This window comes from Octopus bimaculoides, chromosome 6, assembly GCF_046866305.1.
Source record: "Octopus bimaculoides isolate indiv1 chromosome 6, ASM4686630v1, whole genome shotgun sequence".
In the NCBI taxonomy this organism is placed as follows: Eukaryota; Metazoa; Mollusca; class Cephalopoda; order Octopoda; family Octopodidae; genus Octopus; species Octopus bimaculoides.
The window spans coordinates 108,647,455-108,669,882 of NC_142933.1; the positions used below are offsets into that span (position 1 = coordinate 108,647,455).

At 35.0% G+C, this 22,428-nt stretch overlaps 1 protein-coding gene across 5 annotated transcripts in view; it reads right to left on the reverse strand.

Moving 5' to 3' along the window:
• The window catches only part of LOC128248022 (uncharacterized), a 251,462-nt gene that overhangs the window by 14,191 nt on the left and 214,843 nt on the right, over positions 1-22,428 (reverse strand). For all 5 annotated transcript variants that reach the window (XM_089354399.1, XM_089354400.1, XM_089354401.1 and 2 more), the window contains 2 exons: positions 20,919-21,040; positions 17,579-18,554 (listed from right to left, as the gene is read on the reverse strand). In XM_089354399.1, coding sequence (XP_089210525.1) covers positions 17,579-18,554; positions 20,919-21,040 — 1,098 coding nt within the window. The remainder of the gene's footprint in view (positions 1-17,578; positions 18,555-20,918; positions 21,041-22,428) is intronic.

Here is a 22,428-nt window from a genome sequence, read left to right on the forward strand (position 1 = left end):
GCATTTCTGCTTTTACCTCAAATATGTTGCTTTTCACAATCATTTTAGCTGATTATACATTACATATCTATCTTTATCTTCTACTTGTTTCAGTCATTGGACTGTGTCCATGCTGGGGCACTGCCTCAAAGAGATTTTAGTTGAACAAATCAACCCCAGTACTCTTTTTTACTAAAACCCGCTACTTATTCTATCAGTCACTTTTGTCAAACCACAAAGTTACATAGATGTAAACAAACCAACACCAGTTGTCAAGCAATGGTAGGTAGTCATACAGACATATATACATGCACACGCACGCACATATACGTCAGTTTCTGTGTAACAAATTCACTCACAAAGCTTTGGTTGGACCAAGGTTATAGTAGATGACACTTGCCCAAGGTGCCATGCAGTGGAACTGAACTCAGAACCAGGTTGTTGGGAAGCAAACTTTTACCACGAAGACACACCTGCATCTATGAATTTAAATTTTGAAGATTATGCATCAATCCTCTAAATGGTGTTTTAACTTTTTAGCATTTAAACCGACCATATCCAGCCCAAATATTCTACCAGTTTTATGTTCAAACTGGCCAGATCCAACCTCTCACACCTACCCTACAATATCACCCTAAAAATAAACAATCACATCATCAAAATGTCAAAGCTATGAGATAATGCGTGATTAATTCGAAATAATGTGCGTAACTAAGGATTAGATTTGACAGGGTAATCTGAATGCTAAAGGGTTAATCTGCATTATTATTCCTCTAGATTGTACCTGATATTGGTTTTTGCATGCAAATGATGGTCCATCCAAGTAAAATAGGAATTGAAGGGGTCCATAGGTAAAAAATGGTTGAGAACAAGATTTAGACAAATCTCGTGTTTTGTGAACAACAGAAGAGAAATTTGACAATATTTTAATTTTGTATAATTTTTCTCTTAACTTATTCTACTCCCTTCTCACCCCTGTCTATGAAATATTGGCTTTAAGTCACTGTCTCATTTATAATTGGCTCTTTTATTTACTATTGGGTATATAATTGGTTCCAAGTTTAAGAAATTAAAGATATGAGTAACATTTAAGCAATTTCTTATTTTCTTCCCCCTAAAAAAATGTGAAACTTTATCAAACTAAACAACTCTGCTTTTCAATTAATCTTTCAATACACATTCTTTACAAACATTTATCTTTTCTTTAAAACCTTTAGCATTCAAACCAACCATATCCAGCCTAAATACTCTACCTCCTTTATGTTCAAACCAGTCAGATCCAGCTTCTTACACCTACCCTACAATATCATTCCCAAAGTAAAGAGTCATATCACAGAAATCTCACAGCTATAAGATAATGCAGGCCTAATTCAAAACAATGCGAATAAAATAAGCATTATATTTGACAAAGAAATCTGAATGCTAAAGGGTTAGGAGCAATATCCAAGCCCTTATTCACAATTTTTTTTTCCATACAATGAACGAGGGACTAATTTAATGCAAAAATAGGGCATAATTATTTATCATTTCTCAGGCTGTTGAAGGGGGGCATTTACAAAACTAACAGCAATATTTTTTTTTTCTTTCACTAATTAGCAACAAAAATGGATTAAAATATCAGATTGTGTTGAGCATGATTAACATTTTTTTTAACGAGAGGGATCAGGATGAAATATTAGGAGTCAGGGTGGTTTGTAAGGTGGGAAGGGAGGGGGGGATTAGTCCCTCTTCCACATTCAGGCCACATGTTATTTTCATAGAGAAGGGAGTCGGACATTATCAGAAAGACAAATGGGCGCAGTCAAGTAAATAAACAACAAAAACAACACTTATGAAAAATCAATTTACTGTTACTTGCAAACATCACTAAATATCCTCAGGAGAGATCTTTCAAGAATATATATATATAAAAAAAAAAAAAGAGAAAACTCTTTATATAAGAATCTTATTTTGTATATATTACAATTTATACATTTTTTCAGACCTATGTATTTTTTTTGTTCCAGTTTTATTTTTTTCAAATTTTTTTTTTTTATTATTATTATTTGGTATTTCAAGAAATGTGAACTCATTCATCCATCCGTTTATCACGAAATACCAGCAATATAAACATACTGCCCCAATCAGTAGCGCAAAGGCTATCTGATGAAAATGTGTAATGTATTCAAAATTTGACACATGAAAAATAGTTCATTTTGGAAAATGACTTGAGCATTTTTTTTGTTTTTGTAAAAAGGTGCCAATTATATGAGCGGCAAGAACCTTAGGATGAAGAAGGAATGGTGGAAGTAACAGGTTTTGTCATATCTGAAGAGTTTTTTTTTTTTTTGTTTTGTTTTGTTTCTTCTTTCTCTTTTTTTCTTTCAGTTTGTATTATTTTTTTTTTATTTATTATTTTTAAAACTTTTTGTATCAAGCAACAACAGCCACACACCATGTCTGCAGCTCAGTGGATTTCTCACGCAGAGTTATCTTCCCCTCAGTCAGTAATAAAAGTGTTTCAAATTTATGTCCTCAAGTCCCGGACACAGGACGTCGTTGTTTACATTTGGAAATTACCTGGAAACAATGCTGCGTGTTTGGTGTGTTGTTTGTGTATGTTGAGGTGTAGCATGTCGGCATTTATTGAGTGGGGGGTGGGGGTACATAGAAGTAATTGTGAAGGGGCAGGCGGGTGTAAAGACACAGGGAGATAATAAAAATGACACCAATGCCAAAAAATAAACTCTGAAATGACTTGGCCATAATATCCCAAATGGATTAACACAGAAACCGAATTTTTTTCAGAAATAAACTCTTAGAAATCATTGCACAGCTGCCAATTAGACTATCGTTGAATTTCAGAGCAAATTTAGAGACAATATTGGTGAGTGACCATAATAAGAAGGGGGTGGGAGGGACAGAGGGGAATGGGAGAAAAAAAAAATAACTAGCCCAAAGAGATAAAAACAATGGTATTAATATTTAATGGGATATTAAACAATACCTGTAACGCCACCAAATCTTTGTCTTTATATATTTTTTTAAAATCATTTTTTTTTTCTTTCCCTTGGAATGAAGAAATAAATTAAAAGGAAATGTCCTGAAAAAGGTCATGTTGCTTGCCACAGGTTTCGAACGCTACATGATGACATATATCAAAATAACATATTTAGCTGTCTTGTAATTTCTTTTGGAGTAAAATGGCCGACATTTTTGCATTATTATCATTATAATTATTATTATTATTATTATATTTTTAAAATTTGAATGTCACGCATGATAGAATTTCACTGGGTTTATTACTAAGGGAATAACTTCGTTAGTTACGTAGATATTAGAAAAAAAAAAAAATTACACTAGACATGACTTTATTTAGACTTTGCCAGGCTGACCTGACTATTTTAGTTGTCGGTACAAATCATAAGGTTTAACCTATACATGCCCACCACTCCCAACAATATAGAAAAGGAGTCAATATCCAAGGTACAAAATTTACATTATACTATTAACAGCCAGTAAAATTCCCATCTGAACTTACAACAATAATTAAGTAACTGAGTAGCTTGATATAATTAATGGGTTAACGATGTAATTGAAAGAGGGCAGTGAAATGGTGCTGCTAAACGACCAAACAATAACACACACAAGTTTCATTAAATACCCAACTGTGTTCAAAAGTTATCTTTTTGATTTTAGATTTTTTGCATGTCCTAAATTTTGCTTTCTTTTTTTAACCATTAGTTTAGGAATAATCAAGTTCCGAAATTCATATTCAATGTTTCAAAATGTTCACAGTGTTTAAGAAACTAACACAAATGTCAAATATATTCAATTCCTGAAACCAAGACTGAGAAAGTCTGGAAACATCAAATACGAATTTAGGAAATTTATTGTTCCAAACAGGCAGTAAAGAAGAAAAAGAAAAAAAAAACATCTAAAAAAACTTGAATGCAGTCATGTATTTAAAACATACACACATGCTTATATACATATCATATATATATACATATATATGTATGTATACACACATATACATTTAAACCATTGTATACTCATACACACATATACAGCTTTCTCTTTCTCATAAACACACACACACAGGTAAAAACACATAAACATATACATACATTGTAATATTTCTTTATTTACATGAACACACGCACACTCTCATATAAATATACACATTATATATCACATTTAGTGAACCATAAGAAATGTTGGTTACAGGCATCCAACAGGCCAATCACTGGTTCACAGCATTTCTGGTGGCGAGAGTGACAAGGGAGTGCCTCATACTTGGTGCAGAACAACTGTTGCAAGAAACTGCAAACAAAAAGCATTGCTGCTTATTTATAATCTTTAATGCCACACACACACACACACACACACACAGAGAAAACATGACTCCTCTAGTTTTATCTATTTTCATCAAGACCTTTCTTGTTTTCCAATATTTTTGTACAAGGCTCTTGTTATTCCTTTGGAAAAGTTCCTAAATCAATATTTTGAAGACTTCCTCAGCTACATCTTCAGGATGGTGAGTGCAACAGACTCTTTTGCTGTAGATATCTGATTTATTGTAGACTTTATTGGCAGAATTTAAATATTCAGATATATCAACTGTCACATGTTCATGCTGTGTGTGACATGTACATTATTTGTGGACAAGCTTTGTGTTATCCATTGCTGTTTATTGTAGTGGGTAATTCTGTTCAGTATGGACATGTTGTCCACTAACGTTTTCCTATCTAGATTTTAGGTTTTTCTTTTGTGCTTCATGGCTTTGTAAATACAGTCATGTTTTTGATATATGCCACATATACACACATCCATGTATAAACATACATATATATCTATATATATATAAGTACATACACACACACACACACCACACATGCATGCATACAAACATAATGTATACCAACAAAAATATATTTTTAAAATGTGCCTCTTCATGGGAACAAGGTCATTCACAAACTAAATAGATTACTCGATACTTCAGGAAATAGATTTAAATATATAGATTATTTCTGTAGTAATTAACAGGGTTATAAATCTGCTTCCTCAATTTTGATATTTTCAGAACTTGTTCTGAAGACATTATGTTCAAAAGAGATATATAAAATTGCAAACTGCTACTTAAATCATTCATATGTATGTGTATATGTGTGTGCATGTATTTGTAGATGTATGTGTGTATATGTGTATGAATATATGTACATATATGCACACACACACACACACACATCCACACACTATATTCAGCAGGATTAATTTGCATCAGAGTGGTATCTTGCACCAGGCGATATTGAAATTGGTACGAGGCACTTAGAGTTGGAATAACTTACCAGAACTCATACCACAGTCTGAGTTTAGCTAGCATATGATCCGCTGAGGTACTGGAGGTATCGACAATTGAACAATAGTTTTTCTTTTTTTATTTATTTATTTGGTTATAATTCTGATTCAAATATAGACTGAGCAAGTTGTATAGCAACTCATATGCCATGTTCTCTCATTTTTTGAACCATCTTGGAGAAGAATTGTGAAGTTATGTACAAACCACAAGCGTTAAAAATTGGTTGGTTGGGATTTGTTATGGATATATATGTTTTCTCATATTTTTTTTTTCAGTTTTTCAGGAATGGCACGGTTAATGAGTGGCAAGATACACTGATATGGAATCGAATGGCGACTGAGTTTAACTAACTGCAGGCACTGTAGCATGACAAGTCTTCAATTTCTGCCTGGCCTTTGTCTCTATTTCCTTCCTTGGACATTTGGCCAAATTATATTCTGAATCAAGCAGTTACATGTATTTTTATAAATTTGTGGGAAAAAAAAAAATCTAATTTCTTTACAATTTAAAACTACAAGAAACTACACAAATAAAACCCAAGGAAATTGAATATGAAGAATGACTTCTACCTAAAGTTCTTTAAAACTAAAAAGTAATATCAATCTATACTAGTTTAATGTTAACCTTATTTGCTACTCACCCTCATCAATGCCATAAATAGATCAGAGACAATATTGGAACCATTAGTTCAGTTGAACAGTTTTCATTGTACTCCAGTGTCATTTTACATATTGGCACTAGCTACGTTGGTAAAGATTAAACCCAGAGCTGCTAACGAGGCCTCAATTAGTTACTGTCTCAGCTACAGGAGTTCAATTTACTTTATCTTCTAAAATAAAATTTGGAAGCCAGAAAATACACTAAAGATTAAAAAGAAAAACCTTCCGGTTAGTTCTATGAACGAGCAATCATCAAATGTTTTGTGATCATTGTTTATAAATATATATTATGTGTGTGTGTGTGTGTGTGTGGCATAAAAATCAGACCACTTTCGATTATTTGGTTAATAATAATAATAATAATAATAATAATAATAATAATAATCATAATAATAAATATAATAATAATAATGATGGTTTCTGATTTAGGCTCAGAGCCAGTAATTTTGAGGGAAAAGGGGTAAGTCGCTACCATCAGCCCCCGTTACTTCACTGGTACTTTATTTTATTAACACCCAGAGGGATAAAAGGCAAAATTGACCCCGACAACAATGATAAAAAGTAGTAGTAGTAGTAGTAGTAAAATTATTTTTATGAAGGAATGTGTTTAATTAATCAGAGGAAACAATGAGAAGGGAAACACCAAAGAATTAGCAGATCCTGGCATCTTAACTGTCATCTAATATACATGTGTGTGTGTGTGTTTATATGTGTATGTCTATATATATACGCGCACACACACACACACATACTAGTGTGTGCATGTGTGTTTATATGTATGTCTATATATATATACATACACATATGCACACACATGTATATGTATGTGTGTATGTACACACACACACACACACACACACACACACAATAGGTAAGAAAATATCAAAAAGACATTTGTATTCTTTTCTATATAAGCATGTTATAAATGACTTGATGCCTTATAACTCTAAGTTCATATCTTATTCTATAATACATACATATATACAAGTATTTTTTTTTTTTCTGCATTAGACCACAGCAATTGTTTTTTGAATAAATTAAGCTACGCTTATCCTTAATGAGAGAGAGAGAGAGAGAGAGAGAGAGAGAGAGAGAGAGAGAGAGAGAAAGGCACTGTTGATTAATGGGTTTCCAGTACTAAAACTTCAACACTTTTTATTAAACATTAATGAGCAAAACATTTCACACATATACACAAAGCAAATGGAAGGAGCCCAGCCACATTTATTCGGATGGATGGAAATTTATATTATTATGTTATTTTATATATATATATATAGAATTATGCTCATGCACACACCCATTCTTACACACACACACACACACACACACAAACGTTCGTACATACAGAGAGAATTTTCTGGCTTTAGCTATCCAGTTAAAATATTTGAAGAGTTGCTGGAATTGTTCAGAGGTACTGTTGTCAAACATGGTCCTAGAAGATAACCTTGATATTGTTTCATTTTATAAATATTTTAATAAATATTTAACTACAATTCATAAAAATTTGAATGGAAAAAAAAGACATTAAATTATTTTGAGCCGTCTAACGAGGTATTCTTTTTTTTTTTTTTTTCCTTTTCATTTTTGATGAAGCTTTATATATGTAATGGATTAAAGCACAACAGAATTAGGCAATTCTGTGCCAATGGTACTTCAAAATTAAATACTGCATCGTTGAAATAAAAAATATAACAAGCAAAGGGAGGAGGGGTCGGGAACAAAGCATATTTAGTTCTAGAAGCAAAGGGAAAAAAATTTTTGTTAAAAATTTGACATAAATTATAAATTACTAAAGCAAATTTCATTTGTGTTTCTGTCGTTTCCAGTTGTAGATGCACGATGAAACCACAGATACATTTTTAATTAAAAAAAAAAAGAAGAAAAGAGAGAAAAATAAAATAAAAACAAATTGATGGATAAAGGATATCCACACTAACTGTGAGCATCATGTCTGATTCGTCAAATTTGAAACGCTTAATAAACGACATTTCAAACCATTTTTTTTTTTTTTTTACAGAACTATAGACAATATATTATCTTTTGACTTCCTTATATATAAAAATTATAAATTAATAAATTTAACGACTTTCATGTTTCGTTTTCAATAATGAGACTATGAAGAAACACAAGGCTTTCATGGTCTGTCCCATTACACTTCAATGAATTTCTTTGTTGTAAATGGTTTTATTTATTTTTTTTTTTTTTGGTGAAGTTTAAGATTTGATACACTAACTAGAATTTACTCGGTGAAAAATGAGAAAATACTTTGATTTTATATATAATTAATTAAAAGAAAAAAAAAATGATGATATTAATGATGATAATGATGGTGACTATGGTGAAGATGAAGAATTGATAAATACTCAAGCTTTACACACACACACACACACACACACACACACACACACGCACACATACAGGATTATATAAATAGAAGATAGATGTTTCATATAAGTATATTTATGTAGTATAATACTATATATATATATATATATATATATATATATATATATATATATATATATGTATATATATATATAGTGCCTTATAATTAATTGCATATGTGGACATAAATCACTTTAACATTAAATGAAAATCACATTAAATTGAAGCATAAATTTGATGTTGAGAGAGAGAGAGAGAGAGAGAGAGAGAGAGAGAGATTATCTTTGTAAAACCGTAGAACCAGACAGGAAGATTTGTTATCACATGGAATTAATATGTGAAAATCAATATTCCTTGAAACCTTAAAAAAGGAAAAATGTGTGTATGTGTATCTGTTTGTGTGTGCATATTATATATATAAACATATATATGACTAAATTTCCAAATGTAAATATATCTATATACATGTCCACAGCTGTGTATATACATCCATGCATATATATGTATGTATATGTGAGTATAGACATGTGCATGCCTATGCATACACACACACACATACAGACTCAGTATATATTCACACACACACACGTACTCAGTTTTCATCATATTGAGAAACAAACTGAACAACAGCTTTAAAATTTTGTACAACACACACACTTGATGAGTTGAGGGCAAGATCGTCACCATAGTCAAACCAAGAGAGATACAGACAGGCTCCACTGGCATGTTGATCACTACTGCTTGATAGGAAGTCCATTGTGTTGGATGGGGTCAAAATTTCAACCAAAGGATATGCACTCCAGCAAATCACAAAGTGAAATAGCAACTAATCTGGACCCTCTCTGAAAGGGTTCGACTCTGATTGGAAATTCCTTTAGTTGGAGCATCTGAATGCTTTGGATGAAGCTTGATGAAGATCATCGTCATTATCATCATCATCATTTTACATCTGTTTTCCATGTTGGCATGGGTTGGGTGGTTTGTAAGGAACTAGTGAGCCAGAGGACTGAGCCAAGCTCAACTGTCTGTTTTAGTATGGTTCCTTCAGCTGGATGCTCTTCCGAACATCAATTACTTTACAGTGTGTAGTGTGTGCTTTCTACATGGGACCAGCTTTTGATAACCTCATCAACAGTTTTTCAGGGTATGTAATGTGTCTCCTTTGTTGAAACCATGAAATGTGTAGGAGAAATGCACAGCAATGATTGATGCCTTTGCTTGGAGAGTCTGAGCTCTTTATGCATACAAATGGATCTCCGTCAGGATTATTTACCATGAGTGTTCAATTGTTTGATCACCGGGGCCCACCAGGACCACTGAATTAACATGCAAGGGACTGAACATTCCACAGATACATGTACCCTTAACATAATACTCAGGCACAGTGATCCGGTGTTATAGGTCTGCTCTTTTAATTTTCTATATACAATCAATGCAATGGTGCTTTAATTCCGGTTGTGTCTAGCCAATTCACAATGTCTGGGTTGAGCAGGGACACCAGACAGTGACAATTGTTCAAGATGAACAAGTAGTGTTCATAATGAACAAGTAGTGAGTTTCTTTTGTGGCCATACTACACCTATATACACACACATTAGCACATAAATATATGTAGTATATGTACATAGCCACATATGATACATATTTGTACATTCATGTACAAACACACACACGCACACATATATAGGGGGAGAATTCACAAAAAAACAAAAGACAAAGACAGGTGGTGTAGACAACAAACAGATGTATTAGTTTAATGCTCGGGAAGTGAAGAAGTCTTTAATGTTTCGAGCCTATGCTCTTCCACAGAAAGGAACACAGAAAGAAACAAGGAGAGAAAATAAAAAAGTGTAGTGGCTAGCGATCTATACACACAAATACAAACATGCATACAATATATATACACATGGATACATTATACACATGCACAAGTCATTATAGGCAGCTGTCTCTCATGTTGTAGAATTTCAAGTTGTCCTCAATGAAAGGAATCTTTGGATGTGTTCAGGTTTGAGGGCAACTTGCTAAGGAGCGACCAACATATTATGGTTTAAAGAAGATACTGGAACACATGCAGAACAAGACAAAGAGTACGCACATATGGCATCTGGTCTTGAGTAGCACCAAATCCCATGCCATGTTGACTTATTTCACCTATTCCAATGTCATTCACACCTATCATTATTGATGTCTATATCTGCTTAAAGGTAAACTTGGTCGTATCTAGTCTGAGTTTTCTCCTGTTAAGGTGACCATCACAACAATATTGGACATTGCTCCACAGAAACACTGACCCACAATAGATACACAAATATATGCACGCACGCACGCATGTGTATATGTGTGTGAGTATATACATATATATATATTTATAAGTGAATTTGGTAGACAGAAAGTGTAAGAAGTCTGTTGTGTGTGTGTGTGCGTGCATGCAAGCGCACTTATTGTCCTGACATCACGAGATGGTTGTAAACAAGCATCATCTTACAAGTGAAGCTGTTCGCGTCCAGTCTCTTCTGTGAAAAATAGGTTGCCTCCCTTTACAATGTGTGTATTTGATACATATCAAAACAATGTGTTTTGATATGTATCAAAACAAAAAGGGATTAATGAGGGATTAATAACCCAAGTGAAATATTTCTTTAACTCTCTGTAGATAAAAATACATCAGGCTAACAAGAAAAGTTTTGTGATTGATACTGTATTTCTGTATATAACCCATTATTTCTGTCTGTTATATATATTTTCATTCAATCATTTTTTTGTTTTCTCCCTCTTCATTTTTCCAGGTCAGCATGGGTTAGATGAATAAGTACCGAGACTTTGCTTCACAGATAGGCAACTATCCTGCAACTAGCAAAGGTTTGTTTACCAAAGACAAAGGCATGGTACACATGAACATGAACATGTCAATTGTGACTGATGATGGCCATAATGGTTCAAAATATAGGAATATTAGCAGAGTGCTACATCAAGACTGCATTCATTTGACAGCAAGTTTAACGATAATGAAATGACTACTACTGAGAGTAGAGGTAAAGCTATTGTCAACTCGTGGTCAACACACATATTTACTTATAGGCACATGTATACACATGTAAACAGACAGACACACACACACACACACACATATTGCTATATATATATATATATATATATACAATTAAAAGGGTAAAGGTTTATCAATTTATTAATTTATTAATAAATCAACAATTAATAATTTTTACCAAGCCCTTCGGTATATTATAAACATAATTAAGGGATCAGCAAACATTTGCTTCACCACATACCAAAGTTCAGAAATAGTAGCTAAAAAAGCTGAGACTCCAACAGATAGCATTACTTGTAACTCACAAAGGCAAAAACAAGAAGAAAAAACAAATGAAAACTAACCATTTACAAGTAATGCTATCTGTTGGAGTCTCAGCTTTTTTAGCTGCTATTTCTGAACTTCGGTATGTGGTGAAGCAAATGTTTGCTGATCGCTTAATTATGTTTATATATATATATATATATATATATATATATATATATATATATATATATATATATATATATATGTATATATATATATATATATATATATATATATATATATATATATATATATATAAGACAAAAAAAATGGAACAAGAATGCAACAGGCGACAACAAAACATCCGGACAGTTAGATGATACAAAAAAAGGACAGGAAAAACAAGGACGGGTCATTCGGAGCTTCCTATCCTCAGTCGAGTTCCAGAGGGTCATTGCACTTTCGGTCGGTTATACTCAATATATATATATATACATACAAATATAAGTCTGAGTACATACAAACACACATATGTCTAAATTATACATATATTCATACACAAATATGAATACACACACATGCACAAGTAAAAAAGTAAACAAATTTGAAAATGTTCACAAATGGGAGTCAAAATGTTTGGTCAACAGAATTATCTACACACTGAGTGTATGTGGCTGAGTACTACAAAGGCACTCAAACTCCCATCATAAGACAGCATTACTGTGAGTGACCTACAAGAGGAGACCCTTTAACCGGGTTACTGCATGTTGTGTGGTGTGTCTGAGAAATTTAGATAATGTGGCATGTGTTGACCCACAACTATCATAAAAGACAACCTTCTCCAAGAATGCCATGCAGGGAAATGACAGCTGCGACTTCAGGTTTAACCAACCAAACATTGAAATAATTTGACCATGGATGCGTCTGTATAAGAATCCACATTTAAGTGGATGCGCGTGTGTGTGTTTGTCTGATGATCATCATGTTAAAGTCCATTTCTCCACGCTAGTTTGGGTCTGATAGAATTTGTTGAGGTAGATCCTCTTTAGCTGAATGCTCTTCCTATTGCCAAACCTCAGCTGTTTCTAAGGAGGTAATAATCTCTTGGGCTAGTGAATAATAATAACCAGTAATTAGATAGGGAACTAGAAACAAACAGCACTGTTTGAATGAGCCTTTTGTTTACAATCAACAATCAGACAAGAAATACAAACAGACTCACACATAAATATATTGAAAGCTAGATATAGATATGCAACAAGCTTCTTCAATTTCTATTAATTTCACACAGAAAGTATCAGTCAACTTATGGCTATGGTATAAAAATGTCAGTCAACAACGTTCATATGATGGGGACTGAACCCCAAGCCATGTGACCCTGAAGAAAACTTCTTAACCACACCGCCATGCTTGTCTGTCTGTGTGCGTGTGTGGGGGGACACTTGCACACACAATTTTACTCTTTCCTACATTGAGATGAGGATGTGGTACAGTTACAAAATGAAATTCAGTCAATCTCACACAAACAACAGCTTCAAAATGATGATGTGTTTAGAGACATATCATAAAGGCTTTGTTGAGCTCATCTATCTTAATTTCCTCGTTTCATTGTTGAATGCATCTTGCCTTTTCATTGTAATAAATTAAACACCAATGCTGGTGGCACGTAAAAAGCACCCGTTACACTCTTGGAGTGGTTAGCGTCAGGAAGGGCATCCAGCCACAGAAACCATGCCAAATCAGATTGGATCCTGGTGCAACTCTGGCTTACCAAATCCAGTCAAACCGTCCAACCCATGCCAGCATGGAAAGCAAACATTAAATGATGATGAGAAGGAGGAGGATAAAAAGACAAAATGAGTAAACGAAAATGTGTGCCAATAAGTGGGTGTGTCTGTTTGTGTATCTTTATCCTCATCACCATTTAACACTAGTGTTCCTTGGGCTGTCCACTTAGATATGGTTTCTGGATGCCATTCCTAATGCCAACCACTTTATTGCTTGTACTGGGTGCTTTTTTCCATGGCTCCAGTACCATGCATCTGGCAGGACTACAAATCCTGAAAAGGGTAGCTTTATGCTAGGGGCTGAAGGGGTTAGGGGCCCAGAGTAGAACAAATTTCTTGTTGTAAAGGAGCAACATGGTTGCTCACATTTTAGAAGAGAGGGTGGGGTTAATCGAGGTGAAACTGGGAAGAGATAAAAATAAGAGTGATGAGGTGTCTGGGTGGACCCCCAAGGTATGAGGCGAGCAGAAAGGGGGGAGGGAAGGAAGGAAGCAAGGGAATGGAGGTTGAAAGAGTGTATGGGGGAGTGAGAGATGGAGGAATGAGTGAGGCAGTAAACATAATGAAGAATAGGTACCCCCCCCTCCGAGTGAATAAGTAGGCAAGGTCGGGAAGGGCAGATGAGCAGTGATGAGGGCGATGAAGAGTAACAGAATGGTAATACAAGTAGACAAGAAGAGAGAAGAGAGGGATGACAAATGGATGGGTAAGTGATAAGAGTGTGGTAGGAATATGCTTATCAAAAGTCCAATCAGAATGATTTTAAAATAGATGAGGCTAACATATTTAGCAAAGATTTCTGAAATCCTCTCAACATTTCATTATGAAAAGAGTGATGCAATTTACTTTCTAGATGTATTTCAAAGTATTTCATGCTAATGTTATGTTTTATTGAACAGAGAAAAATGAAAAATACAGAGAGAGAGAGAGAGAAAGAGAGAGAAAGAGAGAGAGAAGTAGTATTATCAAGGATTAAAGAAATGGGGAAATAATGCTACTAAATAAATTGAAAAGTAGGAAAATATTTTCAACCAGAACTACATAAAAGTCAGCTAAAAATACTGCCAAGAGGCCAGTGTGGGAGAGTATCTACACAATCTTTTATGCAGCATGCAATATTCACTGGTACACTCATCTACCACATACACAAATGTGTAGACACACACACAATCATCATCATTATTATTTGTCTGTGCTCCATGCTTAGCATGGATTGGATGGTTTGACAGGACCTGATGTGTTTAAGGACTGCTTTGAGTTCCAATGTCTGCTTTAGCATGCTTTCTACAGCTGGATACCTTTCCTAATGCCAACCACTTTACAAGGTGGACTGGGTGTTTGCCACACTGCAAAGTGGTTGGTGTTAGGACCACTTTACAAGCTCAAATCCAATGCACATTCATACATGTTGGCATGGTGTGATCGTTTTTCTCTGCTGATGAACACTGAACTTATATATATCATTTCTAATGTGTATTTACTTCGGAAATGTTCTAACTTACTGAACAGGTATGTCATTAGCTTCCAAAACTATTGAAATGTGATTATGTGTGTGTGCATGTACACACACATACACACACACACACACAGAGTGCTCGCAAAGCCACTTACCTGATGATGTGTGGGTACACAGCTAATGCTGGATCATATTTATTTACATAATATCTTATGCTATAGTACAATATGGAAAACTCAGCAACAGCTGTTACCAATGCACAGAAACAATTGTTGTGCTTTGTGATTAAAACCAGTTCATTCCATCTTGCTTCATACACACACACACATTCACTCACACACAAAACTAAACTATATCTCAACACACACATATAAGCACAAGCATAGCTGCATAGTTAAGAAGTCTGCCTACTAGCCACATAGTTTCAAGTTCAGTCCCATTGTATGGCACCGTTGGTTAATGATTTCTGTTATAGTCCCAGGCCAATCAAAACCTTCTGAGTGGATTCAGCTGATGGAAGCTAAAAGAAACCTATTGTGTGTGTATGTGTATGTGTGTGTGTGTGTGTGTGTGTGTGTGTGTTAATGTCTCTTTGTTTTGTCAATGTGTGATAGTTTTAAATGCATATCACTGTCATAGAAGCAGTGTCAGTTTCTAATCTCTGAAAAGCTGTCAGGCCGGGCGGAAAGATCACCTTGCTTGGAGACAGGTAAGGGTTGGCAACAGGAAGAGCATCATATAGCAGCTCCATTCAACCAAGGGATCTTGTATTGTGAGCTACTTGGTCACCTCACTTGTGCTGGTGCCACATAAACAGCAAGCAATACACTCTTAAGCAGATCACGCATGCACGCACGCACACAGAAGGGCTTTTATGCTCAAGTATTTACTACACAACCATGGGGTCCCATTGCCTGCACCACCTTGGGCACGTGTCTTCTGCAAATGCCTCAGATAGGAAATGCCTTCCAAGTGTCGGTTAAAGGCAGCTACATCGAAGCCAATTGCTATATGTATATAAATATTCACATTTATTTATTTAGTCAAATGTGTGGTAGCATGGTAAGAAGCTTGCATCCCAACCACATGGTTCTGTGTTCAGTTCCACACTGCAGGACCTCAGACCAAGTGAATTCTGCTGTAGCCCTGGGCTGACCAAAGCCTTGTAAGTGGATTTGGTAGAGAGAAACTGAAAGAAGCGTGCATCACAAGAGAGTGTGTGCATGCGTGACATTGCATGACAGGGGTTGTAGACGAGTGTCATCATTATGCAAGTAGGGACCTTTTCTCCAGTCTTCAATGAAAGACATGTCCAATCATGGCAAAATATTACATTACTTGGAGAAAGGTGTGAGTTGGTGATAGGGAAGGCATCCAGCTGCAGAAATTCTGTCTACTCATGCAAGCATGAAAAAGTGGTCATTAAAACGATTTTATATATATCCACAAATAAAAAGTATATATATATATATATATATATATATATAAAAACACACACACACCTTATTTGTGGAATAAGGCTACCAATGGCTTCATGTAAAGAGAAATCTTAACAATTGTTCAAGCGTGCCACAGGGGTTAGTGTTTGGATGAGAATACCAATATTAGCATGTATATACACACACACACTACATATATACACACACATATAAATACATAAATATATATGTAGATATCTAAATATATATATACATATATAAAGAAGTGTATATAAAAATAAAAATGTGTACATGTGTATGCATCTATGTAAGTGTGTATTTGTGTGGAGGAATGGCTGTGTGGTTAAGAAATTTTCTCAGAAATATGGGGGTTTGGTACATTTTCTTTGTATTTCTTTACATCCGACAAAACCTTGCAGATTAGCAAAACGAGACAGGTGGACTAATTAATTGAGTGTGGTGCCCCTGTATGGCCACAGTGTAATGAATAAAACAAGTAACAAGAATTATTAAATAAGAATATATGTATACACACACACACACCTGCATATATACACATACATATATAGATATACATATTAATTTATAGGTCTCACATACACACAAATATCCATAAAAACATATGAAGACACACCCACAAATGTGTGTGCATGTATATATATATATATATATATATACACATACACACACACACATAAAAATCTCTATATATTATATATATGGAAATACAGATAAATATATAAATAACATAGATATATATATACACATACATACGTACACACACATAAATGTACGTACACACACACACATGTATGTGTGTGTGTGTGTATATATATATATATATATACACATACACACACACACTAATATACATGAATACACACACACATTATTTCTTGGTATATTGATTTTCTCGTACTAAACCATGGAGTAGGAAATTTAGTTGAAAGCTATAACAAAAAAAAAAAAAAGGAAAAAAAAAGATAGAATAACAAAGAAAACTGCCATTTGTGGCAAAGAATGGCTTTTACATATCTAGTGGATTATGGTAGAACACAGAGATGGAAAGAGTAGATCTACCTATCACTGTGCCTAGGCTTTTCAATCACATGACAATGTATAGTTGCGTCTTTTTTTTTTTTTCCCTTTCTTTCTGTAATTTTTAAACAATTTCTGTGGAGATGGTACAAATGTGGAATTATTTCTAGTGTGACACGTGTGGTTGTATACTTACTGATCTGAGATGTGGACTTGGGGTCGTCGAGGGACTTGGTAGAGTGGGTGACTGAGTGCTGTTACTTAACGAGACAACAGTATTGGATGCTGCCGCTCCTAATGATACGGAGGTCAGCACAGAGCCTGCATCCATAAACATGGTAGTGTTCCGTGGCATGGTGGCATAAAGGCTGTTGCTTGATACTGACTGAGAAGATGAAGAAGAGGAGGAGGAAGAAGAAGAAGAAGAGGAGGAGGAAGAAGAATCCAGCATGTTTGAAGTTTTGTTACCAGCACATGAACTTTTCACACTTCCATTGTGATTACGTTTGATACTGTTGCTGCCGCTACAACGTTCATCTTGTGTTGGCACCTGCGTCATGACCGAATCGGCCATGCAGGCAATATTTATATATTGTCCGTTAACCAAACCTTGCCGTGAATCAAAACCCGTAACCACAAATCCAAATTCTTTGATTTTAGTCAATTGTGGGTCGATGGAAGGGTTTTGTTTCCCTGTTGGGAGAGTTGCATTGAAGTGGCTGAGGGTGGTACTGCTTAAATTAACATTGGGGTACGCAAAGGCTGCAACTGTGTTATTCGGACTGTAAACTGACATGTTCATTACATTGTTGGAAAAATTCGTACAATTAGGGTTCGAAGTAGCAGCTGAAACTGGGCCGGTTTGTACAACACCACCGCCGCCTCCACCACCACCACCACCACCACCACTTCGTTTCCGTTTGGCTACATTACCACCAGCAACAGTTGAGAGCAGCCCAGGGCTTTTTGTACCACTGTCTTTAGGTTTGGAGGATTTGCTGGTAGAGGATTTTGATTTGGGCTTTACAGCACCTTTGTTTGTTGAATTAATTACACTATTCGAACTGTGGCTGCTTCCAGACATGGGGTCAACCATATTAAATTCATAAGGGTCCTTTGAATTTGTGACGAGCTGCGTTTCTTTTGGTAAGTTGGATTCAACGCACAATTTCCTGTGAATAGAACCGAAAAGTAAATTACATTATAAAGGCTGAAGAATTCAAGAGCAGTACTCAAACTTTTATCAAGGATACACTATCAGTTGTGCGAGACCTGATCAAAAAGTATTATTGGGGGACTGGTGCTATAAAAAGAAAACAACAACTTATACCAATCCAGCATTTAATCTCCTTTGAAGTTGTCCCCTTCTGAAGCCACACACTTTATATCCTGCATGGTTTCCATTGATGGAAGCATTCCTGGAACCCCTTTTTGGGGTTAGTGAGCAGTTGCCTTGAAGCATTCTCTTGAATTTCCTCATCTTGAAATCTTGTTCCTTTCAAGTGGGAACTGATTTTTGGAAAAAGGAAAGGGTTATAGCCATAGACCCACAATTCATCACCTGCTGTGACCCTTTTCAAACAGTTTCCATCTTCCTTGACACAATCAAGGAGACCCTGCACTGCTGAATCCCTATCTTCTTTTTGAGATGACCACTCTCTACACACTTTACTGCCAAGCACTGCTACAAACAATAAAAGTGAGTGAGAAGAACATTATAACAAATGCGCATGCACAACAGAGTCCAAGGTGCATATGTGCCAAATGGCTTCACTCTGTGTACTTTAGCTGTTACCATAGCAACAGTCCCTAATACTTTTTGATCAGACCTCATATAACAATCATTTATTATCAATAACATTAATTATTAGTCTTGGGTTATTGCAAACCCTACAATTTGGGATATGTTACAAAAGTGACATTGATAAATAAGACATTTATTGATAAATTAAGACATTTTTCACTGCACATAGAGTAAACTGCTGCTGTATTTGTCAACATAACAGACACACTAGTTTGAAAATTACCACGCATCTTCCATGATGCTACTTAAGAATTGCCGGACAGTTAAAATGAAGAGCAGCCAAGTACCAGACAGATGGCCATTGTTTGGTGATTTTGCTCAATGACTGGCATGAGCATGCTGGTTTCTCTGCCAGTTTTGTCTGTTATCAGGCATTCAGTGTGAGCCCAACTGGGCACTGATCAATTGTACGGTTGGGGCTTTGGTAAGCATAAAAAATTCTTTTCTCTAAAATTTCCAAAATCAAGGTGCATCTTCCATGCCACAAAATATGGTTAAAAAAATAAACGAGATTCATAACAACACACAGAGGGCACCACTTAAAAAAACCTTGTGTTTATGTACCAATTCTAGAGCGAATTAACCTGACAGAGGTCATCTCTTCCTAAGGTGTTCTTTTTATTTCACTGGTTTCAATCAATGGACATCATACTTCTTTTATGTCTCGTAACTTAACAGCTTGACAAATAGATATTGATAAAAGGACACACATAAATACAAGTATAAGTCTTCATCATCACAACAGCCTATAACAGGGAAGTATAAGATCTTAAAAGGTAAGAGGAAGAAATCACAAGTGGGTGTATTTGACAATGAGCTGATAGCCTATCCAGGCTATGTGTACCACCAATTTTGTAAAAGTCTATGTCCCTTTATAACTGGAGATAAGGTAGGACAATAGTCCAGCTGATGACACCTGTTGAGGGCATTAAACATGTGTTCGTGACTGTCCTCTTACCTCCAGACAACAAGTCTGTGTTTCCTTAATGCCATGTCAACTTTGGAAACTTGGCAATTCATCAGATTATCTCCCCTTCCCACATGGGGCTGGTCTTAATTTCCATTTGGTCATTACATCCTCTAAAGAAGTGGATCTCAACCATTGTTGACCTATGGAGCCCCTTTGATTCCTGGTTTGCTCGGTTAGACCCTCATAGTCATAAAAAAATCCTATTATACTTTTAGAATTAAATATTATTAGGAACTGCATAAAAAAAAATTAATATATTTTATGTATTGCACAAGTACAACCAGTTTATTGCAGGTAAATTTCAGCAACAAAATCTTGTGAACTCTCAGGGGTCATAAGGTTGAGAACTATTGCATCCAGCCTCAACAAAGTCTGACCCATGGAAGCATGGGAAATTAAATGTTAAATGATGATGATAACTATAAAGTGTCCAAATTGAAAGTACATAATCTGGAAGTCTTGCTGGGTGGAGGTGCTTATCTCCCCCTTTGTAAACATAAGGACACAGGAAATGTGTCAAGGCCAACAGGAAGCGGTGCTTCCTAGGGCTAAATAGCAGTAGTATTCTTCCCTTTCATGGAACTGTCACATTAAGTTGACAACATATCACCACTTTATCGTGTTACTACTGTATAAATCTCTCAGAGAGATTTAGAAATGTATTATTTCTCTACAAACAAAGCTCCATATTTGCAGAAGCCGTAATATGTTGGCATCTAAACAGAAATACACGAGGAACAAACAATTTAAAATGAAACTTACTTATGTGGAGGCGGATGATTTAGTCGTTCCAATACATTATAGAGAGCAGATTGAACTAAATCACTTTTTCTGTTAAATAAACAGACTCCGTTTTTCAAAAACCGACCTCCAAATGTACACATCTGCAATGGAAATGATTGTTTTTATTATACTTTGAAATTATGAATATGAGAAGACAAAAGAAAATGAAAATATAAAAATAGAAATAGCATTGTAAAAAAAAATATCTTATAAATATAGTAGTGTGTGTGTGTGTGTGTGTGTGTGTGTGTGCATACATGTATGTATATACACTTTTTAATGGCTCTGAGGAAGTTATAAAATGCTGCATAAGCACTCACCTGAGTGCATGGCACCTTATACCAGAAACAGGTGTAAGCTAATGAAGTTGATTATGACATTCCTGTTCTCTTGTCATTCATTCACACACACAAACAAGATAGTTTTCTGTTGTGTGCTTGTTGTCAAGACAGGAAGCAAGCCAATTTGAAGCACCTTAAACCCATGTAAACATTCCCTGCCTCTAGTTATTCTTCTTGTGCCCCACCTCCACCACACTAATCACTATGCTTTATCCTTCTTTCCCCAGATGACTGTCGCTTTAGAATCTTTTCTATGTTCCTGTCTTTGCTGCAGATGCTGCTAATCTGCAAGAATTTAAATCGAACATTAACTGCAAAATCAAATGTCTTGATTATTTCAGTAATGATGTTAAATCTACCAAAAAAATAAAACTGCGATTTTCTTCAATTCATGTTATCTCAAACTCAACTCAACAGAAAATAGTTACAAGTATGACATCCTTTAGCGAAAGATATATTGGTATATAAAACTGCTTTCTGCAGTAATAGGAGTTAGCATAATCAACCTCACCGATTCTGAAGAGACTGTAAAGGTCATGGACACTGTTTTTTCCTCCAGACCCAGTGACAAGAATATGAATATATATATATATATATATATATATATATATATATATATATATATATATATATTTATTTATTTATATATATATATATATTTATTTATTTATATATATATATATATATATATATATACATACACACAAACATCTCCTTGTTGCTGAGTCACCCAGTACACTCTGTAGAGTGGTTGGCATTAGGAAGGGCATCCAGCTATAGAAACCATGCCAAAACAGACAACTGGAGTCTGGTGCATCTCTCTAGCTTGCCAGCTCCTGTCAAACTGTCCAACCCATGTCAGCATGCAAAATGGACATTAAATTGTGATGATGACGATAAATTCCTGATGGCCAAGTTTCAACTTTTGGTTGTAGTTTATCTGCAATTGTGAAATGCATTTGAGTCATAACTTTCATTTCTTCTTATTTTAGAAATCTTGGATTTAATGTTTACCTGCAGAATATTGCTGGAACGTCTACTCTGTGATAGAGGGAGTTATAGAAGGAAAACCACCACCCAAAACCACATATCGTCTAAATATAAACTTACCAATTCCTAAACTGTTTTTCTACAGCTTAGTCAAGAGT